Source organism: Cryptomeria japonica, chromosome 8, assembly GCF_030272615.1.
Source record: "Cryptomeria japonica chromosome 8, Sugi_1.0, whole genome shotgun sequence".
Taxonomy (NCBI): Eukaryota; Viridiplantae; Streptophyta; class Pinopsida; order Cupressales; family Cupressaceae; genus Cryptomeria; species Cryptomeria japonica.
This window is the reverse complement of record NC_081412.1, coordinates 537038574-537055566: the sequence shown is the minus strand read 5'-3', so window position 1 is coordinate 537055566 and position 16993 is coordinate 537038574. Positions and strand designations below refer to the sequence as shown.

The following is a 16993-nucleotide window of genomic DNA, read 5'->3' as shown; positions in this document are numbered from 1 at the left end:
CCACTTGGGTAGGGCAAAGAGCAATAACTGGCTACCCTTGATATTTCCTCCACCTATTCTTATGTGGGCATTATTGGGATGCAGGGTTACAGACAAACCATATGAAGAGGCCACAGAAGAAGCCGGATGGGCTAGACTGGGAAAGATGAAGGGGTTTTATTGGAACTTGGCTACAGGAGGAACAAGACAAGGAACCATTGGCGAGTTACGAGTCAGTGCCCAGATAAGAAATTTTCCTCTTGCTAGAGGATCAGCAAGACACTAAGTTGGGGGGCATGATGAGCTGAGATATTAGCTCTTTTATTCCTGTAATTGATAAGTTTTTGCCATGTTTTAATTTTTTTAACGGGATAGTGTTTGAGTCATATGATGTATTAAAGTTTGACTATGTGCATTCTGGATGATAACTAAACCCATTAAATCCTGTTTTTTTTGACCTTTTATTCCTGTTGCCATGCGAATTATCATAGGTGATATCATGTGTGAATGTATAAGTGTTATGATTAATTAAAATAGATATATATATGTGTGTGCTTGTATTTTCTATCCTTTTAATTGCAGGAATAAATGAAATGCTGCAGAAGCGGTTATTGTGTCACGTCATAAAGGCAGTTGGATATATTCAAGGGGCGGTTAAATATTCAAAACAACAAAGAGAATAGTGTGCATAAGAAGCGGCAAAGGAATAGCAAGGCGCTGCCAGACTCATTTATGTTTGTCTTCAGCAAACATCAATCTTGTAACACTGCCATGCTATATTTTTGGCTGTGGTTTAGCAGAGATCCACATTTCCTGTGAATTAACTCCTTCTATTTGTTGTCATAAATGTTTTCCGCCTCATTTCATCGGCGTGACTTAGATAGTAGGAAGTTGTTATAGTTTTCTTATAAATAAAAGCTTGCGCCTCTTCTCAGAGGTTAGAGACAGGGGATGAGAAACAGAGTTGCATAGCATTTTTAGAAGTAAAAACATTTTCTTTCATTTCATGTGTTGTATCGACCTTTGAAAAACAATGAATAAAAATGATGCTATTCTGAGTATATAGAATTATCTTTGAAGTCTGGATACACTCATCCAAGGGGGCCCACTTGGTGAGTATTCCTGTGCATTTGTTAGATTCAGTTTTCCTTTTTGCTGCAGTAGATGTTCTAGCGATTGATTGTTCCTGTAGCCGCTGGAATCAGATCCTGTGACTGTTCCTGTAGCCAAAGCAGACAAAATAATTCCCGTTTGTTAGCTCTGAACTTAGTTAACAACTCTTTAATTAGAATTTTCTGTTAATGCTAAGCTTTCTGGTAGCCATTCAGTTGTTAAGATTCTTTCTTGTTTATTTCAAATAGATTTAGTTGCTGCAGTAATGCAGAATAGCTATCGCAGGAACTTAGTGCATATATAGTGCAGACCCATTTCAAGTAATACGACCCTGGGTTGACAAATAAATGAACTTCAGTTATGGAGATAATAACTACACTGGGTGAATGACCAATATTTGGGTTGAGACTTTAGCTCTAGTTATTGTTCCTATTGGTGAGGCAAACACTATATTTGTGCGATTGGGAGAAAAAGAGGAGACTCGGCTTCTAGCTCGACCATTTGGAGAAAAGCGCGACTTTATTTTGTTTTCTAATTATCGGCTCTAGAGCCCGAATTACGTGACTTTACCTTGCCTTTTCTTGCACAACAAACTTGGGGCTTGGAGAAATTTGTGATTTTAGGGGAAAAATATGTGAGTTTGCCTTGGATGGTTTCAGACGTCCTCCTGAAGAGACCAAAACTCGGGAGTTTTAATGAGAATGGGCGACTTTTCACTCGACCCATCTTCCCCTTATTTCACAAAAATCGGCAATTTTTCATGAACTGCGCGTGATTTCAGAGTTTGAAAGATTTTCGGCATTTGAGGATAAAATGCGCAAACTTGACATTTTCTGATTTTCCGGTTTGTTAGGCAACTTTGAATCTTTTGGTGATTTTCGGCTGAAAAGATCCTTTTGCGCGATTTTGTTTTACCTTATGAAACTTCAGATGTTTTCCTCCAATGGGGCGATTTTGATTTTACCTCGTGATTTTCAGGCCAACTGAGCACTTCGTGCGACTTTAGGCTCTTGCTTTTCATTTTCGTCTTTTTTCGGTTCAATAGCGCGATTTAACTTTTTCTTTAATCTTCAAACTTTGGGCAAATTGGTGGTTTGGCGCGATTTAAGTCTTTCGACTACCATTTCAGAAAAAAAAATAGCTCAAAGGTGTGATTTTCACTTGCTTGGCATGGGGAGACATTAAAATGCCCCTTGATTTTTCAGGTAGTTAGTGTGTTTTGAGGAAACGTTCATTAATTTTTCTTTAATTTAGCGACTTTTTTATTAGATGCATTTTCTTTAACCTGAAACTTAGCGCACTGTGTTCTTTTGAATGTCACTTTCTCTCCTATAGGAAGATAGAAAAAAAATTGGGGGTCCCCTATGAAGCAGGGCGGGTGTGCATAACGCACAACACATCTCTTAATGTTGTTGAGACATGGACTAGCTAGGACTCGAACCTAGGACATTCCATACGCTGCTGGAGTGCTCTACCACTGAGCTACTAGCCCCTCTTGAGCCAGTCCATCGTCGGTCCGGGTGTGGCTTATTTCCAACACCAACACCCCCGCTTAAGCTACACCTCTCGTGTGCTTGGGGCTCCTAGCCTGGACCTAGCTCTGATACTATGTTGAGACATGGACTAGCTAGGACTCGAACCTAGGACCTTCCATACGCTACTGGAGTGCTCTACCACTGAGCTATTGACCCCTCTTGGACTAGTCCATCGTCAGTCTGGGTGTGGCTTATTTCCAACATCAACAAATTTCAGCTTTTACTAGACTTTAGGAGTACATGAGAATCGATGTCTTGTGCTGAGAAATGTAGGTTACAACTTTAAATATTAGCGCCTTTCTTGAGGTAGACCAGCGAATGGCTATCTTCTGGTATGTTCTTTAGCCATGCCTATACTGGACTAGTATAGCGCTGATGAAGTAGAGTGCACAATAAATCGCCCAGCTACAAGCAACCAAACGTATGCCCTGCCGTTTCCTTTATCAAAATAGACCTTTTATGGCATGTTGAATGCTGCATTTTCTCCTGACTGGTAGTGAATCTTCCCAAGTTGACGTGCTAGGGTTTCATCCAAGATGTCCAGCTTTAGGGTTTCTCTCCTGGTCGTATTTCTCCAAGGCTTCGATGTTGAGAGTAAGGAAAAATAAAATGAAGTTGAGAGTCCCTCCCGAACTCCATGATTTCCGTTTATAACATGCCTTTTCCCTCATTCGACTTTTAGACATAAAAATGTTATTTCAATTTAAGTGCAAGCTGCTCCAGTCAAATAAATTGAACATATTAATTATATTTGACTTAGGCACATAATAGTCAATTCACCAAGTCATAGAATTGCCTAGTAAGAATAAGTCATCTTCATGATATTAATTGAAGTGGCCCCATAATAATAATTAATTATGAATGATGAGTGTAACTATAGCTTTTTTTTTCACATATTTAATTATAACCTTATTCCCATGATTATTCTTTGCCTTATCCTATGGGAACACAATAGGCTGGCATTATTATTTATTGATGTGCTAGGCGAAAGGGGACGTTACAATTTCGCAAGAGAAAATGCTATTCAGGTTTTTGGACAGCAGTTCATAATTGATTAGTTTTCAAATAGCATTGTATAAGATTATGGGTCGAAGGTATTATGTAAGGTATTTTCCTGTACTTTTATTGAATGTACTGTTGTGATAAATATGAAACTTTGTAATGTCCCTACTAGTTAGAGATTACTGTCCTGCAAAACAAATTGTTAGAATACAACATATATATATATATATATATATATATATATATATATATATATATATATATATATATATATATATATATATATATATATATATATATATATAAGCCATTTTCTTAATTTGCAATCTATCTTTAATACTAAATTAACATAATCATAATTTCATCTAATAAAAAGGATACGAATGCCATACAAAAGTATGTCCTTAGGCGGCTGTGAAGCTTGCCCTCTTGGAACCCCTTCCAAGATGTCCTTAGGCAGTCGTGAAGCTTGCCCTTTTGGAACCCCTTGGATCCAAGCCCTCCAGGAAATCGAAGATGAGTTCAAATCCTGTTTTGGGTGTAACCTCTTACACCCAAGCCATCCAAGGAAGACCCTTGTCTATTCCTTGCCTTGGGTGATGCTTTCATCATCCAAGTCCTCAGAGGGGATCGGCCTGACCTTTGAGTCTTGTCTTGGGTATAACCTCTTACACCCAAGCCAGCCAAGGAAGACCCTTGCCTTTCCTTGTCTTGGGTGATGCCTCCATCATCCAAGTCCTCAAAGGGGATTGACCCAATCCTTCTCTTCTTGGTTGAGTTTTAATCAACCAAGCCATATATTTGCATAACATTTTCAGTTCATAAACTATCCTTTGTGTTAACATGAATTCTTAATGTATTCTTTAATATATATATATATATATATATATATCAATATGATTTTCCATCCTTTACATATGCAATATATTTCTTAAAATACCTTGTATTCATAATCCTTTAATATGCAAACTTATGTATACAACATTTACAAGATTATATCTTATCCCTATTTTTATGACTAGTGAATACTATACATTAAGATGTGTATAAATATTCACTAGACCACCATTAACATTACCTATCAATGGACTTTACCCATTACCCATTGCTCATGAACTAATAATAACTAATATTAATGAGCCTTTACCCTTAATACCACCTATTAATATTAGTAATAAGAACCTATCATATACTATACCTAGTATTTAATAGAGGAATTCTTACCTTGAAGTCTGATTACCTTCTTCCTTTTTCCTGCAGTCCGCTCCCTACCTTCTCCATTGTATATATATATTTATTATATAGTATAAGTGATAAAGAATCAATGTACATATCATGACAGTAGTTGGTTATGGCTGAACCCTTTTATCATATTGATATTAACAATGTCACTAATAACATTATATTGTGTTGTGTTATTAACATTATTTTATGTTGCATTTTATTACATTCCAGTATTGTATTACATTGATAATATCTTACCATATTAGCAATATTATATCAGATTTGATTAACCGTATGAGCTTTAGATTTTATTAACATCATTATGTTATTTTGCCATCTTTATATTATATTACATTAACAATATCATTATGTCAATATGTGACCGAATTAATGTATTGTATTACATTAACAGTGTTAACAGTTATTATATTATATTAGCAGCACCATAATATATTAACAACATTGTGTTATACTAACCATATCATATTGTATTGATCATATTAAATTGTATTATTAATATTAAATGTAATAACCAAATTAGATTGTAATACCATCATATGATATTGTTAACAGCCTTTATATACATACCGTAATGTTTTCCCAGACACTATGTCTCCAGACCCCATAGTCTTCCCCCCGTATTCCTCTTCCCTTATTCTCCCGTGGTGACCTCTACCTTATACCCCGTGAAGGGTTACATCCCTCCACGGGTCCCTTCCGCACGAACTATAGTGTATTAATATTTTAATTTAATAATACTTTTTTTCTTTATTATTTAATACATTAAATACCTTAACCTTTTAATCATTCATTTAATAATATTTTTCTTTATTATTTTATATATTAAATATATTAACATTTTAATCGTTCATTTAATAATATTTTTTTCTTTATTATTTTATACATTAAATACATTAAGTTATTTATTTATTTATATTATTATAGTTTTATTGTTTATTTTTATTTGAATATTTCATGATTAGTAATAGATATTACTTAAATAATACATTTAATAAATAAATAAATTTCAAATAGAAATTCGTTATTATTATTATATTAATTAATAATAATAATTACTTCCTTAGGATATATATAACGATCAAGGAGGGGACATGACAAACTTTCTGGAGAGTGTTATCCTCACACTCTTATGGTTGGTATCTTTAGACAAATGGTAGGGGTTTGCATCTGATGAGATACAAATGATCTAGGAGCCATGGATGGTTATAGAAACAGTAAAATGGTCCTACAACAGACTGGGTGGGGTTTATATACAAGGTTTCAGATGAAGTCTGTAAAAATTACTTTGTTGATTTATAAATAGAAAAACAAACAAGACAGGAATTTGGTGTAGACCCTGGACATATAGACAGTCTGATTTCTTAAGATTACAGAGGCATGGATTGCCTGAGTAGGTTTTGTTGACGTTTTTTTTATCATTCAGGATCTTTTGTGTGATGCAGAAATATAGCTCGGATGAATTTGTTGGTGTCTTTGAGTAGTTTAGATAAACTTTTGCTGATAAATCTTGGTGTTGAGGAAAATTTGTTTCTTGAAAAATGTTGTATGGAGACCTGGTCTTCTTGTTTTTGTTGAGGTTCTTGATGACAGCAGAAATGTTTTAATATTTTAAGGTAATTGTTTTGGAAAATAATCTTGTGAGAGTAGTTGAATGGTCATATTGATTTGTTGAATAGTGAAATTTTGACTGTTTATTGGAGGACTTGTGAGTGGTTTTACTGAAACAGTAATTTTCTTTAATTAAATCCTCACCTGAAACAGTAAAACATTTTAATGAATCTTAAAATCTTCAAAGATACAGGCTGTTTGTAGTTTAATCAAGTCTTAGAAGTTAACACGAGATAATTATTCTATTTGGAATCATAAAATGAAAGCCTTTCAGGGTGAAAGGGATGTGAGACATTGTTAGTGAAACCAAAAAGAGACTACCAGATGGGGATTTATTGCAACACAAATATGTTATATCTAATCTTAAAAGTCCATCGAACATTGTCAACTCTGTCAATTATGATATTGTCCCTTTGATTGCTGATGCAGACAATGGAATTGCTACACTGAAGTAATTACTTTCCTTTTATGTGGACTCAAGTGCGAGTAGGGTACTTATTCGTAAAATAGACTTTCTGCTTTTAAGTAATGGGATGGTGGATCAATGGGTGACCACCTTTAGAAATTGTAGGATGTCAAAAGTCAACTTGCAAGGTTTGGGGAAAATATAGATGATAGAGAATTTGTATCCATTGTATTAAAAAACTTGCCTCAAGATTATAAGGGAATAGTTGAAACTTTGTCAATTATTGCAACTTCTGGAGATTTTGAGTAGATTTCAGGTAATGTTTTAAAGAAAGAACGATAGATGCAGAACAGAGAAGAAACAAAGTTGGAAAAAGAGAAACCCTTGTAGCATTGACAAAACATAAGTGCAAAGGGCAGTAAAAATCAAGATCAAATATGGATAGGGGAATAATGGTAAATCACATTTTGCATGCTATCATTGTGGTGAACAAGGACATATTGCAAGGCTTTTCCAGGATTCTATACCCTAGTAATGCAAAATTAAGGAAATCAATTTTGTCGAAGTTTATGCAAATGGGTGGGACATAAAAGAAGTAGAACCTGCTGATATATATATGTGATTTGATTGAAGAGTTATTTTAATGTGCCATCACTTCGAAGATGTTCTGTAATGATGTCTAATTGGACATTAATGAGGGGTTATTGGAATATCAATTTCGCTTTAGATTGTTGGTCCAATGTAGCTTTATAATAGTCATATTTAATTGAAGTTATCTGTAAAGAATGTTGTTAGCTAAGTGAAAGTAAAATATTTAAACTGTACGGCTGGGTATGTTTGCTCAGCCAAATAAAATATTTAATTTTTAAATCACCTTTTCCAGAGCATACACAACAAAAGGGTTTTACTGATATTTTCACCTTCACAAATACTAAAATTACAAAGCTGATTGGGGTGGGTGGGAGAAGGAGGTAAGGGCCGGAAACTATGTATAGTTCCTTTCCCCGTAGGGCACCCTTTGGTTCATCAGAATAATGCTGCTGCCTTTTTAGTTTGTTGTGTGGGTGGGTTCCTACTATTTTATGGCTAGCCGATGTAGGTATTCATCGACAATGCTCTTGCATGGATTGAGGGAGATTAAGCCGTTGGTCCGGTCCCTCCGCTTGATCTTCTCTCTCCTCCTTTTCCGCCATCCTACTCTCATATTACAACTCCCCGTTCGCTTTAGGGCTCCTAGAATTCCCATCCAATCCCAAGGGTTTTCTGTTTTGTTGAGTTGTTCCTCGGAGAGTGCACCATCGCTTCTGGACCATTCTGAATTGTTCCTCCTTGGGTCAGTCTGGTCCATCTGCTTGTCATGGATGTCGATTGAAAACACAGGACCCAAACATGAGTGACCACCATGGAGAGAGAATCAGGGAAGACCTCTATTTACGATATTCACCCCATTAGAATAGTAGGGCGATGGAAGCTCCCCCACCGTGCAGGGCTTAGATCTCTACATTCCTACCCATATGCGCATTTCTTTACAGAGGCTCAATATGAACTCAAACACCATACTAGACTAATTCTCAAGCTGGCAATTTGTCTTGTATTTATAGATAGGATTGGATTCTTTGAAATCAATATCAATGCCCCTACAATTCTATGGGGCCTGTAAATTTGAATAAATTTGTACCTAGATACCTAGAACTTGCCACTAACAATGAATCTCTTTGTTTTTCACACAAATCATGACCTTGAGTGAATCTCGCCCTATTGGCTAGGGAGGAATATTTCACCACTGAAAGCAATCTTCACTTTCGGGTTTTCATCTTGCAGGGCTAGGAATCTACTCAACTCCATAACTGGGGTTTCAAGAAAATATCAAATGCACAAAACGCTCCAAAAGAATCCCTTAAAAATATATTTAAAAGTGACTTCTAAATAATAATTAATAATTATTTTTCCTCCACAAAAGTGACCTTATATAATTTTATTTTGGTCCCCAGCTATAGTCACTTTAATAAAATATTCATCTAAACAATTAATTAAACACAAGTTGCTTAAAAATATCAATTTAAGACATTTATTAATTTTAATTAAATTATCTCTTTTCTTCTTACCGAGGCCAATAAAAGGGACATTACATGAGTCAAATTAGTGACTGTGTGGTAGGTAGTGTTGTACCACCATTTGCTAGGGCTACTTTACCCATTTGGACTGCCTGTATGCTGCAAAACATCAAAGATACCCCTCTGAACATTTGTTCTCTGATGCAGTTTAGCCACTTTTTGTTGATGGTATGAAGAACTTGTGGCAAGTTGAGTGCCTTGGGATTGGAAAAAGTCCTTCCAAAAGTTATTGGTGAATTTGGGATCAAGATCAAAGTCATCAAACACACCAATCCTTGGACAGCAATGAAGGTTGTGGATATTTTATAGACAGATCTTTGCAACTTGACCTCCCATGGTGGAGGTTGCAAACTTTACAGGCCCATCCAGAAATTTTGAGGTTTGAGGAACAGTTCATGGTCCATTTGAAGTTGGAAACTAAAATTGGAATATTGCAATACTGGGTTTAGTAAAAATGTCAGCAAGAAATTATATGGTAAATGCCTTGGTTTCATCATGCTAACCATAGATGGAATACTTGCCGAGTTTTGAAAAAATCACAATTATTTATGCCATTGGCTTGCTGAAGAAACTCGCCGAGTTTTTGGGAAAAACTTGCCGAGTTTTTCATAAAAACTCGGCGAGTCCCTGGTAAAAAATTGGCTGTATAAAAAAGAGGCCCAAACACATAAGAAAATTATCTAAATTTTTTTTTCAAGTCAGTCTCATTCTCTTCATCAAAATATATACATGAAATATAACATTTAAGTATAAGTCACAATTGGCAGGATGTTTGAGAGTGTTTTCAGATCTCTAGGAGTTATAATGCAAATTCTAGATTTTAGAAGATCTTTTAAATTTCCAGACAGTCAAATTTCAGTAATCAGTAGGCTTCTATTAGCATTCTCCCACTTTCTCTATCTCACTCACTTTATTTGTCTCGAATTTGAGACCTATCTATCTCCCTATCACTCTTCTTCTATCCCCTCTCTCTACACTCTCTATCTCACTCTATCCTCTCTCCCCCAAGATCGAGACCTATCTCTCTACCCCTTTCTCTCTCACCCTTAGAGCCTTGTGAGGGGTGCTACCCTCAACCTAATTTTGGCGAGGTGGAGGAGCCACATCGGCCTCTTAGGACTAGACCCTCTAGTTCTATCTTTCCCCTGGTTTTCACTAGAGATGGGAAGAGGAAGATGTAAAATTTTTTGATGTAGTATTTAATTTTAGTTTTACAAGAACAATTTGCTATTTCATTTTGTTTCAATCTATCAGCCATCAACATTCCACAAGAGGATGCCATTTTGTATCCAATTTGCATTTAAATCAATCAAATATATCTAGACTCAGCTTTTTTCTTTTGTTGACTCATTTATTGACTCATTGGATGCATCTCCTCATTGAATTTTGCAAAAAAAAAAATGCATTTCTAATTAAATTTAAGCAATTTTTTAAGTTGCCGAGTTTTCGCCGAGTTTTTTTTGGGGCCTTGGCGAGTTTTTGCTTTTGGTGAGTAGTTCAATTACGATGCTAACAACTAAATAAGGTTTCTTGACATACATATATTTGACCTTTCGCCCTATGTGTTGCGTGCATATTTAGGATTTAGGAACCCTTATTTAATAAACAGAACTCAAGTTTGTTGTTGGTGATTTTCATTCGAATAATGTGTCAATTTTATGCTTAAACTTTAATGCCTACTTTCCATTTGCCTTTTTTGTTTTTGTTCTTTTCATATCACATGGTGTTCCTTCAATATGATCCTCTAGTGCTGCACTTAAATTTTAATGCCCACTTTCTATTTGGTTTTATATTCTTGTATTTTTAATAGCATATGCTGTTCCGTTAAGATGATCCTATAGCACTGTAACTGTATATATTTTGTTTTTCTTTAGATATTATTTGTTATCTGTTTGAAACTTATAATTGTACTTAATTAAGTTTTTGTCTGTGCTATAACTCAGTAAGGAGGAATTGCACAGTTCACCAATCAACTACATACTAAGGAATGAGAAACCAATGATGTGGGTAGACGAAGATGATTTACACACAGTGGTAAGATACTTCTTTGAATTAATTGTTGAACTAATACCAAAACTTTTTCCTATATCTGGATAATTGTTGTGCTAAATGTTAGTGCTTATATTGTCCAGCTATTTCTAGAAAATTATACTTTGGAATATATGTTTCATATATGATAACTTTGGAGCTTGCATTGTTAAACATAGAGTTGCGCCAGATTTTATCATTAGTTTATTAAAGATTCTGATTTTAACATGAAATATTTTCGTACTAAATCAAACATCATCTTCTTGGTAAACCAAGCCTGTATGCTAGAGGCTATAATTGTTTAATCATGAGTGAGATGATATCAAGGATAGGACTAATGAAAATATTGAATAAAAAATTATGGACATCAAGTAGATAGAAGAAGTCATCAGTTGTATGTCCACCCAAGCTTCAACACATCTCTTATCAGTACATTCTACATGTTTTCCTGTGATTCAACCATCAGCTTTATAAATTATCGAAATTCAGTCCTCAACAAATTGGGCCGCCTCTCACTTATACAATATGGATCACTTTTGAATGATGGTGTGAGTATGATAAACATCGTGTTAGACTAATAGGGCTACGATAGTTTTTAATTAGCTGGGCTTGTCTCAGCTGTTTTTGGTTTGAAGTGTTTACTTGATACTTAAGAAAGTGTAGTTAGTGTCCGATGCCTATTATTATGTTTTGATGATATGGTTTACCAGACTATGTATTAATTGTTTGTTGGCTTCAGGTGGTTATAAGAGTTAGTTGACGGTTGTGTTCCTTTTGGTAACTGTTGGGTCCTTTAAATATATTTTGTATCATTAAGGAAAACAATATGGTCAAGTTTGATCCTTGGCCAACCATCTTTGGTCTACTTCTGTAATAATTCAATGTATGAATAAAGATATATTATGCTTCTCATGCATTGTTATTTCTTCATTATTCCAAGCATAAGCTTGATCAGATAAATAAATAAACATTGGTGTAGTTGCCTTAAAGAAATCAGGTTAGATTTGAGATATTTATGCCCTCAAAGCCCAATAAACATGGGAAGAAATCCGGTTGGCTCTACTTGGATAGGGCGGTTATTCATGCTTACTGAGATAAACAAGGACCCAACAATAATCTGTCTATAGTTAAATGGTGAAGGGTGTTTGTGAGAACAATGCAAGGATTTTTGACGAGTAGTTAATGCTGACAGCTAGGTGCTTGGTCCCCTTTTGACAAACTAGGTGAGGAAGCTATTTCATGCAATCCCCTTCCTCTCGGTAGACATTGTGCATTCCTCATTGCCACCTTCCTCCTTTGAGAAATCGAACTGTTTGGCAATAGTTCCTCATCCTCTTGCTCCAGGGAGCTCTACTTTTGGGTTTGTCCCTCTTTGTTGCTGGTGTTTTTTTGTTTTGTTGTGTTAATCATGAACTGTTTTTCCTCCCTTAAGAGGTCTTTTTGATTCTCTTACTCCTGATTGGAGCCTTTTTTCTTTCAAATTTCACTGTCTAGATTGGTTTGTGTGTATATTCTGAACTTTTTATTATTAATGAAGTATGGGTGGTCTACTACCCTTTTGACAAAAAAGACAACAGTGTCTAGATAGAATATCCTTTCTCAAGAAAGACTTGAATATTTTCTTGTTATGGGTTATTTTTGGCAAGTTTGACCTCTTTGATAAACCTACTAGGTGGAGTCTAAATTCAAATGATCTTATCCTTGAGGTTGTCAATATTGATCAAAGTGTTGAAAGAAGAGCTAGCAAGAGGGAAAAAACAGAGTTAAGAAGCTTATGACCAACTATATAGGTAAATTCTTGCAAGTCTACTTTCAAGGGGTTATTTTTGGCAAGTTCCTTGTAGATTGATTAGGGAAGAGTAGAGTTGTAACCAAAGAATAGGGAAATCAGGCTCCAAGACCTAGAGAGATCTGGTGCTGTTTTGACCATTGCAAGAGCAAGAATACAGCTTTGAATTTTCTTGTGGTGGAGCTTTTATATCCTTTGGCAGTTTCTCTGCCTAAACTTATTGTTTCCATTGCCTGGTTTTCTATTTTGTAGTTTTCTGCATTTTCCTTTTAATTCATTGCAAACTAGGGGTATTATTCAAATAGAACTCCTAAATAACTTAATATTCATTTATGTTGAATTTCAGTAGGATAGCATTTTGTCAGTAGTGAAAAGGTCCAAAAACCTTTTCTAGTGTTTTGTATCAATTGTAGCCTATGTAGATTGTTGATCACTCAAACATTTTCATTCAATTCCTTTGCTAAATTTAGCCAATACTAAAAACCAATGGTTTTCCCTTGAGATTTCCTTTAACCTTATTGATAAGAGGAGAACAAGAAACAAACAATCAACAAACACGACATTTAAATGTATCAAATCTTTCCTTGAAATATACATAAAGATGGCCGAACAGAAAAATATTGCGGTAAGGGCTAGAACTCATCTCCTCTAAGAGACTTTCATTTCTGAATAATAGACATGTGTAAGGTTACTGGAGAAACACTACCTGCTGAAATACAATGCAAACAGAAAGAAAATCGTTTGCTACATAACACCAACAATCGATTTTGTCTTGTTTTAGGCTCCAGTCTTCAAGTTATATTTTCCATTTATGGCAAGAATCAAAAGATATAGAATTGACAGGAAAATGATTAGTGTTTTCATGTTAATGAATATGGTTGATGTGTATCAAGGATTCAATGCTTACATCTGATCTTTTTTTTCTTGTCATCATTTTTTTTATATTCTATATACCAATAATTTTTCATGCATTTCTGACAGAATACCATTTTGGATGAGCGCGGGTCACTTTGTATTGATCAAGCTAATCCACCATCCCTCACAAAGTTTTTAAAAACAATTGGAAAAGTAAGTGATATGTAATTTTGGAATTCATTGAGATATCTCTCTTTTTTGATTATGTTTCCTGCCTGCCAACGTATTAAAGTTGATATGGAAGGAATCTTGTTTAAAATAATAATTTTTGTTTTACTTCATCTTATAAGAACTTTAGCTCAGGAGTTGTGAGTTTAGAAATTTTGCTTGCTCACCATCGTAATTATCATTGTACCATATCATTAGAGCATAACATAATAAGCCGTACATATTCGTGCATGTTAGTGTGTTTGGGAGTGTTCTTTAATGCAAGCGGTTCTTAATTCATATACAGCTTTTGCTTCTATGTTGTGTCTTAACTGTTAAATTTGGTGATCAGATTGAATATACAAAATAGTAATATGTCTTTCACAATTTGAAGCTAGATTATTAATAAAGAATGATACAGGTTCGATCTTCCTTTTAAGTGAGATTTCAACTAGCTGAGGAAGAACCCGATATGCAGAAGCTAACACACGATTTTGCTGTAGGAGAATACACGATCTGCTGTAGATGATAATCAACGGACTGCTGAAAGAATAAGGGGAACTGCTGAAGGTTATATTTACTTTGATCTGCTTGTTGTATGTATTGATTCGATCTACTGTAATTGTCAGTTAATTTGATTGCCTTGGGAGAGAAGAGGAATCGAATTATATACCCGTGGATTGATGAAGCCAATCAACACGTCTCCTTCCAAGATTGGCTTCATATTAACAATCACGTCTTCTCATTAATCATTAATTATATGTTAACCAACACATCTCCCAAGGTGTTAGATTATAATTTGTTAAGAATCATTTGCAACCGGTTTATAAAGTCGCTAAAATCAGAAAGTTAAAAAATCCACAAGAACATGATATTTAAATCAGAGAATATAAATGTCTAAGGCCGATAGGCCACTAGGCATTTATGTTGGTCTGAAGGATCCGACATACGCTACATACAGCAACGTTAACAAGGTGTTTGCAAGGGCCATATGGTTGATCAAATTTGTATAAGCTTTTATATAAGTCATTCAAATTTTGTGGATAGCAAGGTTCATCATTGTGAGATCGTCACCTCACAATGATATTCACCATGGCTCATCCCAGAGGGTGAACACACAAGTACAAGAAAAATCATCACAGACTCTCTCACGTGATGTTGTCATGGCATCACACACATTACATCCACCATGACTCATCTTAGAGGGTGGATCCATCATGGTTCATCCCAGAGGGTGGAAATAAGGGCTTTCACCTTAAATCTCTCTCAAAGAAAAATGCATTAGCAGGAGCTTACACTTTATACTTCTCTCTCAAAGGGAAGAATGCGTTAGTATAAAATACAAATATAAATATATACATCAATGATGATAAGACTCAATCTTAGCTAGGGCTTCATTCTCCACCATACGAAGCTTATCTCAAAAGTATACAAACTTTATCCTAGAGAGAGGCTTGTTGAGAACGTCTGCCATTTGCTTATCAGTACTAATGTATCTCAATTGAATAGCTTTCCTTTCCACCATGTCTCTAACATAGTGATACTTGATCTCCACATGCTTTGTTCTGTCATGAAACACGGGATTGACAAAGAGCTTTACACAACTTTGATTATCACAATGGATAATTGTAGGCTCTAAGGATTTCCCAAACAATCCTGCAAGAAGCTTCCGGAGCCATACTGCTTCTCGTGCTCCTACACATGCTGCAGTATACTCGGCCTTTGTAGAGCTTAGAGCCACTAAAGATTGTTTCCTGCTGCACCGAGAAATCATGGCAGAACCCAAACTAAAACAACCTGAGGTGCTCTTCCGATTAGTGACACACCCTGCCCAATCAGAATTAGTGCATCCATGGAGCTTCAATTCCACATCAGAAGAATGTTTCAGGCTGTATCCAACTGTGTTGCGCAAGTATCTCAGAATATGTTTTACTGCAACTAGATGTATTTGCTTTGGTTCACACATGAACTGGCTACGTGCACTTAGTGCATAGCAAATATTTGGTCTAGTATTGACTAGGTACATCAAAGACCCAATCATCTGCCTGCATAGTGTAGAATCCACTAGGTCAAAAATAGCAGCAACCTCTCTTAACTTATGCAAGTTGGTCTCCATAGGTGTGGACATGGATTTACAATCCATCATACCAAATCTCTTTAGAATGTCAATCGTGTACTTCCCTTGACTCAGAATGATCCCATCAGATTTCTGCCAAACTTCTAACCCAAGGAAGTTCATTTACCAAGATCCTGCATCTCAAATTCAGAAGCTAACTCCTTGCATTTGCTAATAAGATTATCTTCTCTAGTGATAAGTAAGCCATCAACATAAAGAATTAGGATTAGTGCTTCCCCATTAATTACCTTGAAGTAAAAGTTTGAATCTGCATCATTCTTGGAGAAGCCCAAGCCCATCAAGCAACGATCAATCCTTTCGTACCAAGCAGGAGGAGCCTACTTAAGGCCATACAATGCGTTCTTCAGCTTTCAAATATGAGACTCCTTCCCATGTACCACAAATCTTTCAAGTTGCTTGATATATACTTCTTCCTCGATTACACCATTTAGAAAAGCTGTCTTCACATCCATTTGGTGAATCTTCCGTCCTTTAGATGTTGCAATAGCAATGATGGTCCTGATGGAGGTATATCGGGTGATTGGAGCAAAGGTTTCTTCATAGTCAATTCCCTCCTGCGAGAATCCTCTGGCCACAAACCTAGCCTTGTATTTCTCTATACTACCATCAGCAACATGTTTGATCTTAAAGAGCCATTTAGAAGAAACAACAGATTTACCTTCCGGTCTAGGTACAATGTCCCAAACATCATTCTTTAGAATTGATTGATACTTTTCTGCCATGGCATCTTTCCAAACCTGTTGACTAGTAGCTTCCTTAACACTGGTAGGTTCTGATTCAATGATTTGACTCATCAATGCAGCATAGCTAGAGAACTTATGAGGTCTCTTACTTTCTCTAAATGTTCCACTTGGGGCTGCAAAACCTTCAGCATCTTGCATCATTTTCCTTGCCCAAAGAGGTCTTTTCTTACCAATCACAATGTCATTAGGCCCATCAGTAGGATTCAAGGGCTCATTTGGATCATCATCTTCT

General features: G+C 35.6%; 1 protein-coding gene across 8 annotated transcripts in view; it reads left to right on the top strand.

Moving 5' to 3' along the window:
• Positions 1–16993, top strand: part of LOC131027668 (uncharacterized) — a 279605-nt gene that overhangs the window by 90397 nt on the left and 172215 nt on the right. For all 8 annotated transcript variants that reach the window (XM_059209613.1, XM_057957741.2, XM_057957746.2 and 5 more), the window contains 2 exons: positions 10946–11036; positions 13801–13887. In XM_059209613.1, coding sequence (XP_059065596.1) covers positions 10946–11036; positions 13801–13887 — 178 coding nt within the window. The remainder of the gene's footprint in view (positions 1–10945; positions 11037–13800; positions 13888–16993) is intronic.